Consider the following 20869-nt stretch of genomic DNA (forward strand, 5'->3'; position numbering starts at 1 on the left):
GAAATACATAAAGTTTGTCCCCTCGTGTCCTTCACACATTCACTTATTTCATACTCGGCTGTCTGGAATTTAAACAGTGTCAGTCTATCTTTTAAGAGTGTGAAGTCACCAAAACTTTAAACAACAAATGTTGATTATTTTGTGTTTGCATCACAGTCTTGTACTCCAGCTGCAATGGCAGCTGAAAAAAATATTTCTTGTTTTCAAGACTTTAGAAAATCGACACTGTATTTTGTTGAGTCTGAAATGAAAGGTGATATTTTCACTATTTATCGTATGTTTGTGTGTTTGGTTTCAGATGCCAGAGGAGCAGGCCTTCTGCGTGTTGGTGAATATCATGTACAAGTACGGACTCAGAGCTCTGTACAAAAACAACTTTGAAGATCTTCACTGCAAGTTCTACCAGCTGGAGAGGCTGATGCAGGTCAGTGGTGCAATTCTTTATAATAGTTGTTTATAATGCAGTTGTTTGCTGAAAGGTAACAAAGAAACTGTAAGGATGTACTGGATCACTTAGCTTTCAAGGATTGTGTGAGTTGGAAAAGGTTGACAGTAGTGATGAAAATAATCAAGTCTTCGAGTCATTTAAATCACTCGCCATGAGTTTATAGATTTCTGCAGACCATACTTTCTGGACTATAAGGTACTTTTTCTGCAGTTGGTGATTGGTGAAGAAGCAGCTTATATATGGAAAAAATACCAGTGCTTACCATCTGGAACCATTAAATGATGAGCAATGGAAGCTCCACCCACTCCCAATCTTTGCTGACTTAATTTGTACTGCTAAAACCTCTGTTTTTAAAACAGGGAAACCAACAGAGAAATTCTCAAAGGGAAAACTGTGTCTCTCTCAAACCCATACATATTTCATCTGTTCAATAAACACCATCAATAAACACATCTGCTCAATAAACTCAATAAATTAAAGGAATTGACTCAACAAGAAACCACAGTTGGCTTTCCCACAATTTAGTAACTAACATATTATATTATACAAATGCATTAAAGGTAGCATTCGTATATCATAGACATGGCATGAGGCCTCTTCCTTGCAGTTGTTTTGCTTGCAGTAGCAGGGACGAGTCAGTGAACGACTGGAAACAATTAAATGACTCGTGTTTCAAGTCTTGTATTCTGGATTCGTGCATCATTAATCCACACTATTTCAGAACATCTGCACGAGTGCAAAATGTGTGAGGTGCTGTTGGTCTGCTGTGGTCATTACCTGTCATAAGTGATCAAAGGAAGAAAAAGCGTTTAACTCGACAACTGGGTCAAAGGGGCCCAAGGCTCATTAATGCATAGGAAGGCCACAAATGCCTTAATTACTGGACCTGCTGCTTGACATGAGATGGATATCATTGCACACCTTTAAAAGAGTAATAGAGTTCATGCATTGACAGGTCAATGCTGTCCCCCCCCCCCCCCCCAGAAGAAGGGTACCAACTGCATCATAATATTTTGGCAGGTAGTCATAATGTTATGGCTGATGTAGGTTATAGTATGAATTATGTCATGATGGTTTCACAGTTTAAATTATTACATTGCCCATTAGACTTGGGACATTTTTCTAGAGAAAGTATGCCTCTTGGAGCCATATTATTGAACAATATACCGGCATGTTTATGCATGTGGAAACTTGAAAAATACCTCTTCCATTTTAAGAGAATTCATATAAATTAATGGAATAAATTAATGAAGTACACTTATATAGCACTTTTCTGCTGATTTAACAGCCTGCGAAGCACTTAATGTTAGTAACAGTCACAGCTTGCTGTTCTCGGAAACTTCAAGATATGGGGATCGAACGTGCAACCTTCCAATAGACCAGTACACCAGTAGTTAGTGGAGTTCATCAAATTTATGCCTGAACTGACTTAAGGTGCAGATTTTGGGTGAGTCATGAATATAATGTTTCCACTATACACTTGATAAATTTTTGCCCCAGTGCATCTTGGGAATCTCAGTTGAATCCTTCCCCAGTAAATTTGCCTAAATATATTCCTTCAGTTTTCAAACCTATGGACCAGAGGTTATGTCTTTCCGATCGATTCGATTCATGCTCAACAAATCCACACATTCGTTTAATGCCTGCATGTCGAAAAAAAAAAAAAAACCATCAGCAGAAAATCTGCTTTCATGTGTTTTTTGTCTTTCTTCATTCCGAACACGTTTTCTCTGACACCTTGGATGGTAGCTGAAGATTAATTCCCACCACTTAGTGGCAGAAATTGAAACGATTCACCCTCGGGGGGCACTACAATTACAGCTCAAAATTGAAAAACGTTATCAAGTTACTTTGTCCGCTTCATAAGTTTAAATGCCGCGCAATTCATGTCAGCCCCGCTGGTGTTGTGCAAGCTACTCTCAAGGAACTTTAATTTACACGATTTGATTTGATAACACTTTCACTTTTCTCATAACAGACATCCCACAAGCACTTTCATGCCATCCTGACTGAATGCATGGTTGGCACAAGTAATGAATACACTTATAAAAGGTTTTTAAATACTCAAGAAAGAAAAGGGAGGTGACATAATTTTGTACAGAGCATTTCCCAAAACATGTTAGTTCTGACATGTTTTTTTTCTGGCTTCGTTGTTTTTGGTCACATATGAGAATCTAATAAATCAAATGAGTGTGATTAAACATGCACTGCCTCAATACCAATGGGATTAAGTCCACAATCATTCTTTTTCTTTTACTCAAATACCAGTACATACACATTTAGGTAAAACTAAACATTAGTTAAAGTTATTTTGAAATGAAACTTAAATTTCACACATTTAACTTGATTTTCCCAGCATGCCTTATTTCCTTTGATTTTATCAAATGGAATGAATGGAATTTTTTAGAATTAAAAACTAGGATCTATTTTGTTGATATTCTCAGTTTTAGAATTGAATGTCACATAAATGTGAGAAGTCAAAATTCTAGCATAAACACTGGTGAACAGCCACAAGCGTAACAGATATGGCAGTTGCAGACATATAGAGACCTACCTTGCTGTCTTCCACTTTCAAATCAATAGCCTCTAAATATCGCTCCGCTAATTCTGCTCTCATTGCCTCTGCAACCCTCTGGTTGACTCATCCTCCTCGCCATAAAAATAATTCATCAGACGGGAGGGATTCGTCAATCACAGAGCAGATCCCTCCCGTTTCTCAGCTAATTGTACCCTGGGTGTCAACTTAAGTGTTGGCTGTCAGTGGGGTTTGTATTGGTACTGAATCAATGCTGTATTGATTGAATCTACGCATTAGCTATACCATTTTTTTCCTGAGCCCATATGTCTGCCTCAAAATCATAGTTAACAAAAAAGAAAAACAAGACAATAACATGAAATATCACTAAGGGAATTGCTGACAAAGAAGAGTGGAGCCTGAATGTAGGAACTGTATTCTACATTCATCAGAGTTGGTATTAGAGTCTGTCCCAGCTCTGAACTGTTGTACTCTGTTATATATAATCGACTGCAGCACTCCACTAAAATACATTGACTTGTGGCTTGTTACAGATTTGCATATTTTGTGAATTAAATGTCCTCTTTTATCAATGCCTCTTTTCATTTGATCTACTCACTGGAGGTTTAGCAATTTGTGCGATGTATAAAGAGCATCTATGATTGTTAGGATGCACTACTAAATGGTTATGTGTGATTTATAACTTCACTTTGCTGGAATGTGTTTTTTATGAGAGATGTTATCTCATTTACACAGCTTGATTATGGGATATAAATGTAAAATTAAAATGACAAGCAAGACCTCTCTCTCTCTCTCTCTCTCTCTCTCTCTCTCTCTCTCTCTCTCTCTCTCTCTCTCACTCTCTCACTCACACACACACACACACACACACACACACACACACACACACACACACACACACACACACACACACACACAGAGTTTTCTTCCAAGTTTCTCTCCTCATGTGTCGCTTCTGTTCCCATTGCCTCAGGAACAACTTCCAGACCTGTGGTCCCATTTTCAGGAGCTGAACTTGGAGGCACACATGTATGCCTCCCAGTGGTTCCTCACACTCTTCACTGCCAAGTTCCCCCTCTGCATGGTGTTCCACATCACGGACCTGCTGCTCTGCGAGGTAAATTCACCACACTGCATTTAACCGAAGGAAGCGGAAAGGTATTTATTTAGTATAAAGAGGATTAACCATCTGAAACCAAAAAAGGTAGAGAAGAGATAAATATGACAATTGTAAGAACAAAATACCTGGACGCAAATGGATGGTGGCAGTTGTTAGACAATGCACAAGACCGCCTCCAAGATAAAAGCATTTAAGGTAAACCTTCAGTAAGCAACTCATGATAATATCATCAACAATTGGATGTCAGAAGGATTGCACAACCCCGTACTAGTCACATAGTGAATTATTTTTACCTTCTGTCAAGTACTTTGTAACTCTCAAACTCCTCAACTTGGTCTTTAAAAATCACCACAATCTCCTCTCTTTGACATAACAGAGACAACAAAGAGCAGATGTAAAGCAGTTCACCTCGATTTTATCAATGTAGCCAAATATAGCATTTTTAATTTGAGGAAGCGTTGCATGGCGAGGCCAACTCCGTATGGTTTTCTAGAGAGAAACCCAGCAATTCCCCCATGAGCAAGCGTTGACGACATTGTCAAAACCTCCCACAGCACCAGACTCGGAGGTGGGCGGCCGTCTGCCTCGACCAGTTGGGGTGTGAGGGCAGCTGTGAGAGAAAATATGAGTACTGAACAACAGCAAACTAGACATACTGGCTAGGTTGGAGGGGTCAGTGTCTGCAGATCAGAAACGTGTGGCTCTGGAGTCAATCACCTGCTGACAGACGAAGAGAGAGGAGAACACATGAGCAACAAGAGCGAAGACACAAAGGGTGTAGCACATTAATGCAATAATGTGAAAAGGAACAAAAATGCAAACAAATGACGAAACAGCAGTTCCAGGAAAATTGAACTATCATTGAGAATGGTTACTTTACAGTTTTGTTTAAACAAATGCTGTCATAAATATGAACAAATATGTATTCATTTTTTGGTCGAGGAATTTTGTTTGTTTCTTGAACAAAGGAGTGGATTCATGTGCCCTCAGGCACCTGATAAACTCTCTGTTTTGAAAATAGTGGTCAGGACAGATAACATGTCTCACTTCCGGCCTGAAAAAAAAAGACACCTAATTACTACAAAATCAGTGTTCGCTGATTTAAATGTTAAACGGAGATGACCAAAAAATAACCAATGCATGTTGAAATATACAGTATTTTTCCTTCCATAAATCACTGATAACAGCAGTCTGGCCCTTCTCATGTATATATCAGTAGTTATTATCAGTAACGATGACAATTAGTGAAGACCTCTGTGACAAATCCCCCTCCATATTACCTGGCACACTTGATGTAGCTCCGCCTCAAAAAGGTTGATGATCCCTGGTTTGCAAAATAATCTGTGCTGTGTGACACAAGATTGTTTTTTTAGGCCACAATGAGAGTTATCACCACAATTTCTCATCTTGAAATAAGCTGTGTATTGTGCACCCTCATGATGCCCTGGGACCATCAGACTGTAGCGCCAAACGACAAACTGTCCACAACCAGCACTCAAACAAAGGGCATGAGTGTTATTTCCACCAGGGTTTTTGTTTTGTTTTGTTTTTGTGTGTGTGTGTGCGTGTGTGTTAATTTACCCTCTGATCTATAGTGTCTTGTTCATGATGCCTGATGACAAAGGCAGAGCTGAACACAACCTTTAGTTGGCTCAGATGAGACAAAGTTTGTCCAGTTTAACACAACTGGTGAGTAATAAGTGAGTAAGCACTGGGAACATATGGCTTTGTCTTCACTTGTATTTGTGTGAGATGAAGAAAGAAGCACTATTTAACTAACACATATTATCCAGATCATTTAAACTGTGCCAAATGATTAGCCTATTCTTCAAACAAATTAATTTTTTATCTGCCGTCACTCCTTGCAAAAATAAGATCATGCCAACTTTTATACCAAATTCATCTCCCTCTCTCTCTCGCTCTGATATTTCTCTGTCTCTCTGTGGGTTACATGAGTTTTCATTAACTTCTTTAGCATTTGTCTTTTCAATAAAGTTTTTATTTGAAGGAACACTGAAGTCAGATCCTCTGCATGTTTCCTTCCACCTCCGTCCCTCTCTCACTTTCTCCATTCCTTCCCCGCGTTGCTTCCCCATTGGCTTGAGGCAGAACAATTAAAAGTTTCCCAGGTCTTTCTCACCCAATGAGCCGTATGATGAGAGTCTGCAAATCAAACCGGGACTCTCTCATCTTCCATCCCTCACAGTCTGCCTTTTCACAACTCTCTCCAACATCATATCTCCCCACAGTTTTTTTTTTTTTTTTGTCATGTTTCTATTGTTTATCATTTTGCTCATTGTTGTATTCATTAAAAAAATATAGCTTTTTACTCTGTTTTTTCAATATCTTTTAAGCACTTAACTTGATTTTATTTTCCTTTTAACTCTAAACCAAGTTGATTCATATACCTTTCATAGCATATTACTTACTTTATGTTGCTGCTATTTTTTGTTCTTCATGTTTGTCCATTTTTTAAATCTTTTTTTCTTATTCTGATGAATATATCATTATGTCAGTCAAGATTTTTAATTTAATTCTGACTTCATTTTAATAAATTACAATTTAAATCATGAGAGTAAGTTAATACTGAATATTTTAGATATGTTACTGTCACATGAACAAAGTATACTCTTTTTTTTTTTTTGTTGCATGGCTGTCATACCTTAAAAAAACGGTTGTATAGATTACGGTATATTTGTTGCTGAGACACACAAGAAGAAGTTAGGTTAGTGCAGTGCAACAATCCATCTAGTACCACCAAGGTAAATGTAGATGAATCATATGTTATTTGTGGTTTGCTGCATTTCTTTTAGCAGCTGATTCTGAAGTTTTCTCTTTGAGTCTCATATCCTGTGTTGTACCCGTCTGTTACTTCATCTCATTTTGCTGTACATTCAAATCATTTCTTCCCATGATTGCATCTTCTCCAAATGTGTTTGTTTAGAGAAGATTTGTCTCTATTTTCTCCCGTATGGCCCTCTGAGCTTGCCTCTGCACTGTAGCACCATCTTGAGGCCTGTCTTGATGGCAGGTGGGTGGAGGCAGAGCGCCCCCTCTTTTCTCTTTCTCCTGTTATTTTTAGAGCTATCTGGATATTTTTAGCACAGTGTTGCCATGTGAACTGTTTGTCACAGAGACTAGTGGGACGGGTGTTCCCATGCAGAGCATCAGTATTACATTCACTCTCTTTGTGTGCCAAAATTGCAAGACGTCACATCAATAAGTAATGAGGGAGAAACACACTGTCACAGTGCCCATGCATGTGTGCAGAGGTGAAATGAAGCAGCATGATGCACACAGATAGTTAAACTTACTTTGATTGATACATGCATCTTAACATAAGATTCATGTATTTTTTATATCCATATGCTGTGTATATGCTTCTGAAACAATGGGTTATGTTTGTTTTGTTTGTTGTTGTTTTTTTAATTTAAATGAATGATGAACCCTGAGCTATAAATCACCTTTTTGATCTGTTGTACAGTAAATTAAATCAGAGTTGCTGTATGGACACACAATTTTGGCAACAGTGTAGGAATTTCTGTTACATATTTTCTAAAATATCAAAAGAGTGTTAAAAAGCTTGTAATTTTCTTCACATATTTCTAGCAGTCACATTTTAGGAGGTTTCTACTTGACATGTTTTTTTAAGACTCTCTGGTTTTCATATGTTCCTTTTTATTCTCAAATACCTTACATATCTTTACATATGTCTTCTATATGTTTTATTATTTTTGTAAGTGTCTCAAAACAGTGGTACTTTATCCACAGGTAGTTTTGGATCAAACTATTGACTATGTGTAAGCGAATATCCCAGGCTAAATAAACACGGCACCCTCTAATAATGCATCTAAGCCCCAACAGGATATTGGAAGTTTTTTGTAATATTAAAGGTTATGTTGAATAAATAAATGTAGCCTATGCAGGAAAGATCAAATATAAGTTATTGTTTTGAAACTTGCGGTATCACTTGCACCTCATAATTTTGTTCCTTGTGTTTTTGTAATAATAACTATTTGTCCTTTCTCTTTCAGGGACTGAACATAATCTTCAATGTTGCCCTGGCCCTCCTCAAGGTTAGTACTTGCTTTTTCCAGTCAGTGGTGTACAAATGTTGTATGTGTTCGCTTAAAAATAAGCAAAAATTATCTCAGAAGTTCCTGTTAAGTTTTTCTTTTTTTTTTTTTTTTTTTTTTTTTTTTCAGTAAGTGATTTTGGTCTCAGGAGCATTTGGTCATAAGAGTAGTTTGGTCGTAAGCATTTGTCTCCCTCTAGCGGTCATATCAAAACCTGCCTCTTGGGGAGGAGCGGCTCATCTACTATGACTGGATTTGTAAAGTTTAGTTGGTGTCCCTAAATTGCCTTTAGTTGTGAATGTGAATGAGCGGAGTGCCTGTCCTCAGCGTCTGCTACCCTGAACAGGATGGAGCGGTACAGAAGATGGTTGGATGGATGAGTAGATGGGTGAATGGGCATTAACCAGTGTAGGGCAACTGTGATATGAGGACTGCAGAAATTTCATCCTCACTGCCATTGTCAGGCCAGCAGACAGCTTTGCCTGGGCCCGGGACAAGATAATGTGAGATGGGCCCAGTCGAACCTGCGGTTGATGAAATGATGAAATGAGAACAAGAAACAAAATGTTTTGAGCAGGCAATGTATTGAAAACAGTAGTTTGTCTGAAACAAACTGTTCACCTGCTGATCAAAGGTTGAAGACCACAACTTTAAATAACTGGAAAATCCCTCAAAACTGGAAATAAAGTGTTAAAAAAAAAAAAATTGGTAATGAGCACCTCCAACATTCTTGTTGATCACTTCAAAAAAATCAATTTTGAAATGCTTGATTCAAGTGTTTGCAGAAGGATAGTGGGAAAATTGCTCTCAATGGTGAAGATGGCGTCACAAAGGGCAGCTTGCTTTTGCAATGACACATTTTGGGCAAAGTGGAAATACTGGAGAACTGTTATAAATGACACAAACCATTCTGACTTTATACTAGTCAAACAACTCACCGCAACACTGCCATCAACACTGCACCCTGCATTTTGATGCCGTTTAATTTAGATGACGAAACTAAAACTGGATATGTGCTTTTTAAAGGGCTTCAAGATGTGGAACAGTACAAGTTAACATAACGTCCCACAAACATACCAGGTGGTGAAAATATTCAATTGAGTGTCATTTTCATGCAAGGTTATTCAAGCCTGGTCTTGGAGGGTTTGCATCCTGCTTGTTTTAGGTCTCTCCCAGTTGAAACACACCTGCTTGCAATCAGGGGCTTCGACTTTCCAACATTACATTTAGTCGTGCTGAAGCGGGGACACATTTAAAAAGTGCAGGATAGTGGACATCCAGGTTTAGTGCAATTAAATATGAAAAATGGAGGCTATTGTAATTCAAATATATGTAATCTGTCTAACTGCTTGTCCAAAACGTGACGATGTTCACCAGGAAAGAAACACAGATGTCTGGAGTGAATTCAAAAGAAAAAAACAAGATCAAGATTAAACAATATTCAAGGTTTCCCATTTCGCATTACATTATAACGGGTCAAAAATATTTACTTGCTTGACCTTTTTAATGTCAAAAGCCTGCCTGAATGTTGTTATTGTCAGAGTTGAGAACAGTTGAATGTTATGTTATGTTATGTTATGTTATGTTATGTCATCTTATGTTATGTTATGTTATGTTATGTCATCTTATGTTATGTTATCAGATCTTATTGTGGTGGGCTGGATCGATAAGACTCAGTAAAGACTGTCATATTATCTGTTTGTGTGCAGTCGTTACAGTGGGAACTTTGACATGCTGGGACAGGAATTGATGCTTAGCCATCATGTTCATGTGTCGATGTAGAACAGACGTGTTTGGCTCGTGTTTTTGTCCACCTCTCTATGCTAAAATGATACACCATCTCAATTTGTTCTCTCCTTTATCTTTTCTGCTGAATTTCCGGACCGTATTGCCAGTTTCACATGAATAGTTTGTTAAACTTACTGCATCTAAACCGGAAGAAAATGTACTGCTGGGGAAAGGTGAAGAAGGATTTTAAGTATTATTGTAGCATTGAGCATACTCTTGAGCAGTTTTCATGTCGGTTGATTAATTCATTTTTACATTTTGTCACTGTAGGATAAAATAGAAGCACTTTATGTTTCTCTTTTATTTGAATGATACACACCAATGATACTTTGTCATATTGACAGATGATTCTTAGAAAAAAATGTCCGCCTGAGTTCACTTTTTTGCAGACATTTCTGGGACCACAAAAATATTGAAAAAATGGTTTGTGCAAAAGATTATATATATTTTTACATTTTCAATAAATCTTTGCAAGATATACAAAATACAATAAACATGCCTGTTTAGTAGTATTAGTATTAAAGAATAAAAATCAAAATAGTTATAATAATGTGCAGGCATAAAGGTATGCTCAGGCTCTCACTACATGAATCATATCATCAGCTGGATTTGAAAAGCCATCCTCCATACTGTGACAATAATATATGTAATATATGCTGTGTGTCAGAGAGATAAGGCTTTGCTGGATGCATTGGTTGGAAATGGAGAACAAATGATGATGTGCAGAGGGAGGAGTGTGGAAGGGGCTTCCACTGCCTGCTTCTCATTGGCTAGGCATGACGGCATTCTCTCCCGAGGCGGCCCCCTCCCTCCTTCACCCATCCTGCACTCCGCTCTCCGCTCTCATCACCCCTCCCTCAGTCTGTGTTCTCCTCCCTCCCCCTCCAGTTTAGCCATCGCCATCCACATCACAACAGGAGCATAAGCTATAATAGTAACAGTCTGGACCTAAAGGAAAAAAGCTCTGTGTTTGTTGTTGGGGTTTTTTTTTCTCTTCATTTTTACCTTTCCCGGATGCCTGCCTGGAGTTCATTTTCTGCCTTACTTTTCCGTTGTCTCTCTTCTTTACCTTGTGCTCCTGTACCTTCTCCTCCTCTTTACTGCCGGGATATGAATTTCTCCAACACGCTACCTCTGCCCACCACCAAGACCTCTGCAACGGAGTCGCCCCTGCTCGCTGTTATCCATTAGCATCACAAAGAAAGAGACAGCGAGAGCGGGGAAAAAAACAGAGAGAGGTGGTGTATGAGAAACAGTGTGTCTTCTCTGCTTTGCCTCGCCCCAGCTGCTTGCCAGGACCAACACTCGTCACACTACAGCTACACACACTCATGCAGTCACTCTTCCGTTGAGCCTGTGCTGTTCACTGGAGGAAGCGACTTTTCACTGAAGGCTTGTTTTCAGTAGCGTCTCATCTTAAAGATCTTCTGAGTGATATGGATGGAAATTTGCTGGGAAACAGTCGTTGGAGTCCCTGCTGGAGCTGTTGACTGAATTCAGTGAAGGAGAGCAGCAAAAAGACTGAGAGAGACTCTGATCATTCACACTTTCCATTTTTGGACCACTTCTCAGCTGGCTTTTTATTCATTGCTGGGTTGACTCAGTGAGTTCAACATCCACTCAGCCATAAACTAACACAAACACACTGCGCGTCATCTGCCGAATGCACAGCAATGACATATTCTTAAAGCGAACCAGACCACAGCTTGTTTCTAACCGCCATGTCTGGTTTGCCTGCCCAGAAGGAAAGCAAATAAAATATTGGTCCTTGATTTTATTTCAGGCTATTTTTCATGTCAGAGACAGCTACAATCTTGTCATCTTCCTAAAAGAAGCAGCCTCCTGTTTGGCGAGAAGGTACTGTATTGACTGCTTTGATGTGTCGTCTCACACGCACCAAGTCTTCAGCAGTAGCGCCACTCTTCAGGGGGATTTTCTCAGCGTCTTTGAAGTGTGCCAACGAGGGAGAAATCAAGAAAAAGGTGGAGTACTTAGCCATCGGGGCTGTTCGACAAGACAGCAGCCCACGTGTTGGGCTGCTTTGTTGCTAGGCAACAGCGTACCGGATCGAAATTGGTTGGTAGGAGTTAGCCAAAAGAAGATGAGAGTGGGCATTGTGACTGGATTTCAGAGTGACTCTGGCAGGTAGCTGAACACTCAGCATTATGCCGAAAACAGCATCAATACAGCATATTCTGACTGTTATCGTGTCGCACCCAGAGACCATCACTGGACTCTGACAGTGGCACAACTGAGTGGCCCCCACCATCATCTTGTCCACTTGTCTGAACTCTGTGGTGCCCAAATGAAATTTATCTCTGCTCACGTCAGAGGCCTTGCACGTGAAGACTGTGCCTGCTGAGCTGAGCTCCACCAAGTTGGCGTCCCAAACATCAGCCTCTTGTGATACTGTAGCAGTATCTGCGTCTCTTCTCTAAAGGTCGGTCTCCATCGTTCACCAGGACTTGGCCAGTTTAACAAGTTTGATCTCAAGGCCTATAGAAGTTCAGCTCACCTCCGCCGGTCTGCCGTCAGTGTACACGTTCTCCGCCTCTCTTCCATCACCTGGGAAACCTACTGGGACTTTCAGACGACACGCTGGAGTCATCTGCCACCCTGGCCCCAGAGCGGGACCACCCCTCTCCCTCGCCCTGTCCTACCCCACCACCATCTCCTCCACACTCTCCTCCACCGTCTCCTTCCCCTATACCGGCCCTTAGCCCACACCTGCCCCTTCCAGCGGTGCACAGGGCAGTGGAGGATGGAGAGGGAAAGACAGAAGAAGGAGCTCACAGCAGCCAAGCTTCACCGGACTCTTTCTGCAGGGTAATGGGTCTCCTCGGGATGGGACATCGGCTCTTCGTCCCCAAGCTGCTGGCGGTGAGAGAGAGCGAGGGTGCAGGCATACCAATGCAGAATTAAAGCAGCAACGGTCATGGGTTTTGGAGGGATGATGATGTGACTTTTGTTTATATTGGCAGGTCAAGGATGTCTTAAAAGAACTCTATTTGTTTATTAATTTCATATTTTGTGATGGTGGGTTGTATATGGATCCCTGAGGACCACAGATAACTGAACAACAGGTGGCAAATTGTGCTCCACTTTGCTGGCGACCCGAAATTTTATTTACAAGTGAGGGCTAGCTGTTTTTCAACAGGAGCCAAAAGCTATGGGAACTGACATTCCTCCATTTCATCATTTAAAATGCATTTCAACATAGCTAAACCAATCTACCAAAGACAGAACTAACAGTAAAAACTTTATATGATAAATTTATATGATACTTAATGTGTGGTCTTACACTCTTTGAATTGTTGCCCACGTCTGTGTAGTTTTACACCACAAGATGGCAATATCGGTTTGGTTTTGAATACTTACTGACAAAATTCCAGAAAACATGCTTTTAAAACTTTGCCACATGATTAATTAGCAAAAATGAAAATGCTGTAGATGCAAACACATCAAGAGTGGGTGACTATTATTTGCCTGTATTTCAGATGCCAGGTAAGCATGTTTGCAATGATTGAAGGGAACAAATACAAATTTAGAAAAATGTTAGATTATTTGTTTCCCTTCAGAGCAAGAAACATGACAAAGGTAAGATAAAACCTCAACATTAGCAAACGATGATTGGGAGTTTAAGAATGGCCTAGATAGGTTCATTCTGTTTCAAAACTGTTATCTCTCATGTAAAGAGCAGATTTTTACTATAACTGTTTTATTATTTGCACTGTATTTAGGAAAACATGTATTGAAAGTCTTTCATTTGTTCCATTTTATCAGTATGTTTTCAAAGTACTAACGATGGCCTCCACTTTTCAAAGTATTAATTGGATTTTTCAGTCAACTGCCTTTTTATTGAAAAGCATTAAGAAGAATCTCTGTGAGTGTGACTGTTGGTAACCGTCTCATGTTTTGTCTGTCCCCGCCACCCTCCATCTCTGCCCACCCACTCATGTCTTCCTCCAGACATCTAAAGAAGACCTTCTGCAGGCAGACTTCGAAGGGGCTCTCAAGTTCTTCAGAGTTCAGCTCCCTAAGCGATACAGGGCTGCAGAGAATGCTCGAAGGCTTATGGAGCAGGCATGCAACATCAAGGTAAGAAAAAAAAAAATTCTTCTTTCTTTTTCTGAAAACTAACTGTAAATCCCTTTTTCACACAAACACTTAACATAATGTTTGCACTGTAAAATTCCCCCGGGCTGGACAAAAAGACACACATCATTCTGGAGATAAGACATTCCTGCCTTGGTGACTCCCACTGAAATACAAACACGTAAAAATCAATGGGACAGAAGTGTAGACTGTTGCTGCCTGCCAAAATGTTTAATTTGACTTATTTCTCCATGTAGTTGACATCCAGTTAAAGGTTATTTTTCTGTCATTTTTGTTGGACATCACACCTGTCCCAAAAGGATGTACAGAGTCTTTAGATTTATTCTCTTATTTGTGTTTTCACCTCCTAAAACCGGGGGTATTGTCTTGTTGTCTGTGCTTCCAAAACATTTTTGAAACAGCCCTCTAACACAAAGCATAAAAGAACAAAGCACTTAATACTGCAGAGGAAAACTTTCATGACCTGAACACTGTGAGTGGGACTGAGTTGTGCTGGAAAAGCTTGACAGAGAGGGGAAGCAAACAAGTTTAACCTGCAGCTAATTTGTGTTGTTTGCTGTTATGCTTTACAGCTTCTTTTTTTCTCCGTTTAGAATAATGTTGTATGTCTTTATATAGTTCCTGTTTGTGAAACACAGTAGATGAACCAAATTCCACATAGATAACAATCAGCTATTTCTCCAAAATGTGCAAGGTAATGTTTTCAAGGTGATTCTTTCAGGGGCGCACTCGTGTTATCATCCTCCTTCTGACCTTTAAGAGGCTGCTGGCATTTGGAGAATGTGCTGTGGTCACCAGAGACCACAAGCAGTATAAGCAGGGTGTGTGATGGAGGAACCAGAGAGTTGACAGAGAAAGATGGACTAAGATAATCATCCTCGGCCCCTCACAGTGCCTTCAGCTTTTCTCTGGTTCTCCATGCGGCTCATGTTTTAATGTTTTGGATATTCGAGTCAGGGATCAGATAATAAAGCAGTGCTGTGCTCTGGAGCTTGTTGGCAGGACACATTACTCCATTAGCTTATATCCTCTCATATGTACAGCAATTCTGCATTTTTCTTCATTCAGGACATTCTGCATGCTCACTATTTATCTTTGGTAGTTTGGTGAAATGTTGGTATCCGTGAGCTTGTAGCAATTAAACCAACTTACTAAAAAAGCACACTAACAAGAAAGGCTACAATTCCAAGCACTTTAGGTGAATTTACGATTCATTAAATTATCTTGAACTTGTTCAATACTTAAGTACTATTGATCACACATAAATCTTACGTCCTCAAGCAAAAGCTGGAACTTTTTATGCTTTAAGTCCTCCTAGATTTGCTGCATGCACAGACAGTTCCCTCCTCTTTATTAAGATATCAATTTTGAGGGCCCGGTATCAGTTTGTTCTCAGGAAAGATACCACTCAAGTATATTTTATTATTTTCACATCAAATTCACAATCAGTTTTTTTCATTCTTGGAAATGGTATGAAATGTTTGATAGCTCATCATGCATGTCCATTTTTTTTTTTATACAATGCATATGCAGCTTGTGTCTCCTTCGTAGCAACTCTAGTTTCTGTTCTTTGAGCTGATTCAGGGGTGTAAAGCACATTTAGCTTTGCTGGGTAATGAAAATGTCAACCGAACTGGGAATATGTCCATTCTATTTTGAAACTTTTTGAAATAGACAGGGATCAAAGTTGACCTGGGCATTGATTTTTGGGTCTTTTAGAAGCTATGGTTGGAATTGTCAGCTTGTTGGTGACGGACTAAATCCTAGTCTTGAGAGAAAATGACACAAGCTACCCAAAAACTCCCGGTACCTGAGCTGGACCTCCAGACTATGTATGCATTTCTTTCCTCCATGGTCTTATTTTTGAATACATTGCTCTTGCAAGTTTTAAAATTGAATATTCCCTCTGTATTAATTGCATAATTCAGAGGAAATCTGAGAGAAAAGTGAGGCCGAAACTAATAATAAAAAAAAAGGGAATCAGTTTTCTCTGTTTTGCCTCAGACCATCTGTCAAACTGCAGCCAGCTCACTGACACATCACAGTGCATCACATCAGAGTGTAACATGTCAGACTGCACACCACTACGCGAACTCATGTATCCTGTCACATCATGTCAGATCTAAATATATCACATCATGACACTGAGACCAACAAGATGGTGTGTCAGCCACGCCACATCGTCCTCCACTTCTCTGCATCCCAGTACACGGCGCTGACAACATGCCATCATGTTGAGCTTCATCCAAATCTGAGCCGGAAATTTGCTTATTGATTGGTGGTGATATCCTTTCTTGTTCTTCCTTTTCTTTTTTATTATGAATCTAAATACGGTATATCTGAATGATTTTTTATTTTTTATAGTACTTCACGAAAAGCGTTTTGTTACACAAAACACATCCCAGGTCATTGAGTGTTTTTAATTTCATTACTTTCCGTTCCTCCTTTTTCATCTCATAAATGAGCCTAAAAGCATCTTCTTTCAGTTGACTTTTTCTACATCGAGGAGGTACTGATGTTTTGTGTAACACTGTCCTGTTACAATGATTTGAAGTAGCTATAACAGGCCTTCCCACACATAAACTCAGAACAAAAACTCATGGAATGTGAGTTTGGTGTTGATTGAGTCGCCATTGAACATTAATCCTGAGTAAACTCCAGGATGTCAATCATCCCACGGCAGCCTGCTGACCACCATGAGAATAAGTTTTGAGGCTGTGCATGGTTGTTGCTTCAGTTTCTTCAATTAATTACTTGGAGAAATATATATTTTACTGCATGGAGTGTTGCTGCCTGAGTTATTTACCATGTTTTCAGTTTTTGATTCTGTTGCAGTTAAAACACACTATAGTCTGGGAATAAAAAAGGTCAAGGACTTGGGGTGAGATCTTTGAATACTTAGTGCTTACTCATTCATGACGATAAATGGAGCCTGTAGAGACAATAATTTCGCACTTACTTTGTGTGAAAGACGAGCTGTGCTCCAGTAGAGACAAAGGACAATCCAGCCTGTATAAAGCACACTTCTTTTTTCTTCTCCCCTTTTACATATTTTTCCCTGTCAACGTTCAAATCGGATCAGCTAAACTCTATAAGCTGCTTAAAACAGTGAAAGAATTCACTGGCACCTTGGTTTGATGAACACAACGGGTAGTAGGGTGGCTTAGCCTTAGGGTGGGGATTATGGGAAGAATTTGAATTTCTCAGCCTTCTTTAAAATCCTCTTGACCACAGCTGGAGTGATGACTTTGAGGAAAATAGTACAAAAAATGTCATACATTAATTTGCTTCTCAATGGTTCATTGGTTAATAATTCTTTTTCCAAATCCCTCCAACAGAAAGTCAAAATGTCAACAAACTAAAGTGAATGCAACAGAATGTGTGTGTGTGTGTGTGTGTGTGTGTGTGTGTGTGTGTGTGTGTGTGTGTGTGTGTGTGTGTGTGTGTGTGTGTGCGCGCGCGCAGAAAGATAGGAAAAACTTCATGCAGGAAAAAAGCCTAAAATGAAGTGAGAGCTGCAAAGACAGCTGTTGCCAATTGAAGACTTCTTTCATTTAAGTTACCTGTGACTGTCTAATGACAACCCTGACTTGTTTTGTTTACAGTGTTGTATTTTTTTTTTTTTCGTAATGATTAGTAAATTAAAGCTACAAAAAGAAACATGTCTGACCTCTGTGTGTTAGTTGAGATACTCAATGTACAATTCAAGTATATTTTCACCGGTGCTACACATCTGTACTAAAGTCTCTTTCCATAAAGGTTAACAGGTGTGAATTTGCTTATGTTTTGATTGAGGTTGATTTTTGACCTTGACTGAACTATATCGGGAGGGGCTGTAGCCACACAGACTGACACACATAAGAGGAGCAGAATATTATGAAGAAGTTGGACTGTAAAGCAGCTCTGATCAACAGTGATGGAAACTACACCCTAAAATATGAATGTGTGGTGAGATCAATGTTACTGTGGAGGTCCACATGAAAATAAACATGTTCTTCATTAAGTCCATTGCAACTGCATTTGACTGTAGTTTGGACCCACAGCAGATCTGACAATGTTCAGTGATTCTGTTTCATCAGATGTGCTCATGGTGCTGATCTTGTCTGAATGATAGTAATGAAATGCACTCAGGTATATTTATTTGTAGGTTAATCTTTATTATTTACCCAACGGTGTGGTTGAAAATCGGAATCAAAGTTTGTTTTTTTCCTCACCATTTTTAGCACTCATCAGGCTGTTTATTTTAGGAGTGTCTTTAGTAGAGCATTAACTTTGAGATAAGGCAGCAGCTGTTGGAGGCATCATGTTTGTGGATTGTCAGTATGGAAATTTGTGTGAGTGCAATATCACATGTAACATGAATTATATTTTCCTTGTGTTTATGTCCTCTCTTGGATTTGGATTTCTTGACGATTTCGTATTTTAGTGATATAAAATCACTTCATTTTTTTGGTGCTATTTTCCACAGAAACCTACACCTAACACATTTTTATGTCTTTTCTCAATAAGTCTGGACTGGTATCTGTTCAAATTGTAACGACCCTGGTTAACACATGCCACAGCACTCATAAAGTTGAGATTATAGCTTCAAATCTTTTTTTTTTTTTTTTCATAAAACTGTAATTTATGTTCGACCTGCGAAATGTGAACAACTCGCTTTAAATTTCAAAGTAACTGTATTGGCTCATCAACATCTTTTCCACTTTATTGACCAGTGTTTTTGTCTAACATCAGAAAAGTACCTGTGAGGGAAAAAAAAGAAATCCAAAATTATTCTTCACCAAACAATATCAACTGTTTAAATGTCAAATTTTCTCAAATAAGAATTTTCACACTTGTGTGAAAAACAGTTCAAATGGTACGCGGCTCCATGAAGGCAGAGTCTGACCTCGTAGATGCATTTCTTTTAAGAGAAGGCAAGTGCTGCCATCACACGGAAGACTTTGACAGGTCCGTCGTGAGGATGCTGCAGTGTTTAGGCATCGCCCAAGACAGCTTTGAGTTTGCTTTCACTTTGCGTTCTGGATTTTATCTTTGGAACGATGTGCAACTGTGAGCGACAAGTCACTGTGGTTGATCTGACAACTTCCTTCCTATCGCTCTCAACCTCACGCACTCAGTCAAACAAGCCTTTATCTGTATTCTTTTTTTTTCTTTTTTTTTAAACCAGAAGCAGGAAACAGAAAAAAAGAAAACCCTGTAGTCTGTAACCTAAAAAGAGTGAGAGAGATTAGGGGAGGGAGTGAGGGCGGAAGAAAGCGGTACAAATGAGTAAAACAGTGAGTAGAGGGAGGGAAGTAGTCGCTCACTGGGAAGAAAGAAATAGCAAACTCATCCTCCTTTGTCACACACTTCTAGCGTTACAGCGAGGTAGAGGGAGAAACAAACAGGTGTGTTGTACTGCCCGCTCCCTCCCCCTCCTCCTCCTCCTCCTCTCGGTGGGCCGGGCTCAGCTCCTGAGGGACTCTTGAAGGCAGCCAGTCGCCTCCTCCACTTTCTGAGAGGAACAAAACCTGTCAGCCGCGCTCCTCTCGTGCTTTTCCTCCTCCACCACTTTCCCTCCGCCTTCAATATCCTGCCCTCCTGCTGGCTACTGGGAGTGAGCAGGAGTCAAGATGATGCAGGAGGTGTCCATCATGGTGGCGTACGATGCTCACGTCGTCGACCGGCCTGGTGAAGAGGACACCTTGACTCGTTTAGTAGCTCACTCCAGACCTCTGCGAGCTCTCAGACCAGTGGTAGGTCTGTTTTCACATCTTTTTGGACCTGTTTCGGGGTTAGGGTCAAGCTTGTTTAGTTTTAATTTCACTGACCAGCATCACTTGTAATTTTTGGATTAGAGAAAAAGGTGAATCCAGTTTGTCTTTTCATCTGATGCCGCTGCTTGTTTGCTGTTTTTCGTGTCGGACAACTCTGGTGGGTTTGTTCTTGAACACAGGTGGAAAATGCATATTTAAAAGAAAGTACACAATGTTTTCCATGTAGTAGATGTCTCACACCAGTGTGCGCATGGGTGCGTGGGTGTGTTGTGTTTCCACGGAAAGCACGTCAGACATTAGTGATGGCAGAGCTGTGTCAGTCAGTCCATGTGGTTGTCACTTTGTTTCAATTACTGATATCAATTTGGAATCAATGGAGGCTTTGTGTGTGTGCGATGGCGTGTGTGTGCTTGCCTCACGTGGATAATTGAAGTCTGTGGCCTGGTTTTCCCTCAGATGTCCATTTGGTATTGTCCTTATTTAAATATTCAAACTCTTCAACTGCTTCTTTATGTAAAGGCAGATCACTCTTCTCCATGTATCCATCTGCCTCTCTGTCTCTCTCACAAAGTCTCACACACACATTCACACACTTGCACACACACACACTTTTGCAGTGTCTTTCTTGTGGCATAATAACTTGTCTAATTGTACAGTTTGTGATTTGATTTGAGCTCTGAGCTTTGGGACTCATTCCATTTTCTGCTGTAGAGATTCAGGTCAGGAATGAAAAAAAAATGCCTCGCACCGTTCAAGGCGGCTCCTCACAGCCTAATTTGCACTTCAAATTGGACCTCGGTTCATTAAAATAGCTCTGAGGCTCACCGTAGAGATTGAGCTTGACATAAGATGATGCCTGGCTGTATGCGTATATAGTAGCCCCATGTGTAACTGAAGTAGCCTTAACCACGACTCACAGTCCTGTATCTTAACTTTGCCCATGGAATTTCATTGCTAATCAAGTCTCTCTCTCTCTCTCTCTCTCTCTCTCTCTCTCTCTCTCTCTCTCTCTCTCTCTCTCTCTCT

The 20869-nt window shown here is 39.9% G+C and overlaps 1 protein-coding gene across 2 annotated transcripts in view; it reads left to right on the top strand.

The window, feature by feature from the left end:
* rabgap1l (RAB GTPase activating protein 1-like) overlaps window positions 1–20869 on the top strand; it is a 115470-nt gene that overhangs the window by 81225 nt on the left and 13376 nt on the right. The window contains exons 16-19 of one of the 2 annotated variants that reach the window (XM_030083963.1): window positions 299–424; window positions 3958–4101; window positions 8139–8180; window positions 13938–14066. In XM_030083963.1, coding sequence (XP_029939823.1) covers window positions 299–424; window positions 3958–4101; window positions 8139–8180; window positions 13938–14066 — 441 coding nt within the window. Of the gene's footprint in view, window positions 1–298; window positions 425–3957; window positions 4102–8138; window positions 8181–13937; window positions 14067–19394; window positions 19823–20869 lie in introns of those variants that run through there. The other variant, XM_030083964.1, reaches the window with a different exon arrangement.

The sequence above is a fragment of the Salarias fasciatus genome, chromosome 23, assembly GCF_902148845.1.
Source record: "Salarias fasciatus chromosome 23, fSalaFa1.1, whole genome shotgun sequence".
Lineage (NCBI taxonomy): Eukaryota > Metazoa > Chordata > Actinopteri > Blenniiformes > Blenniidae > Salarias > Salarias fasciatus.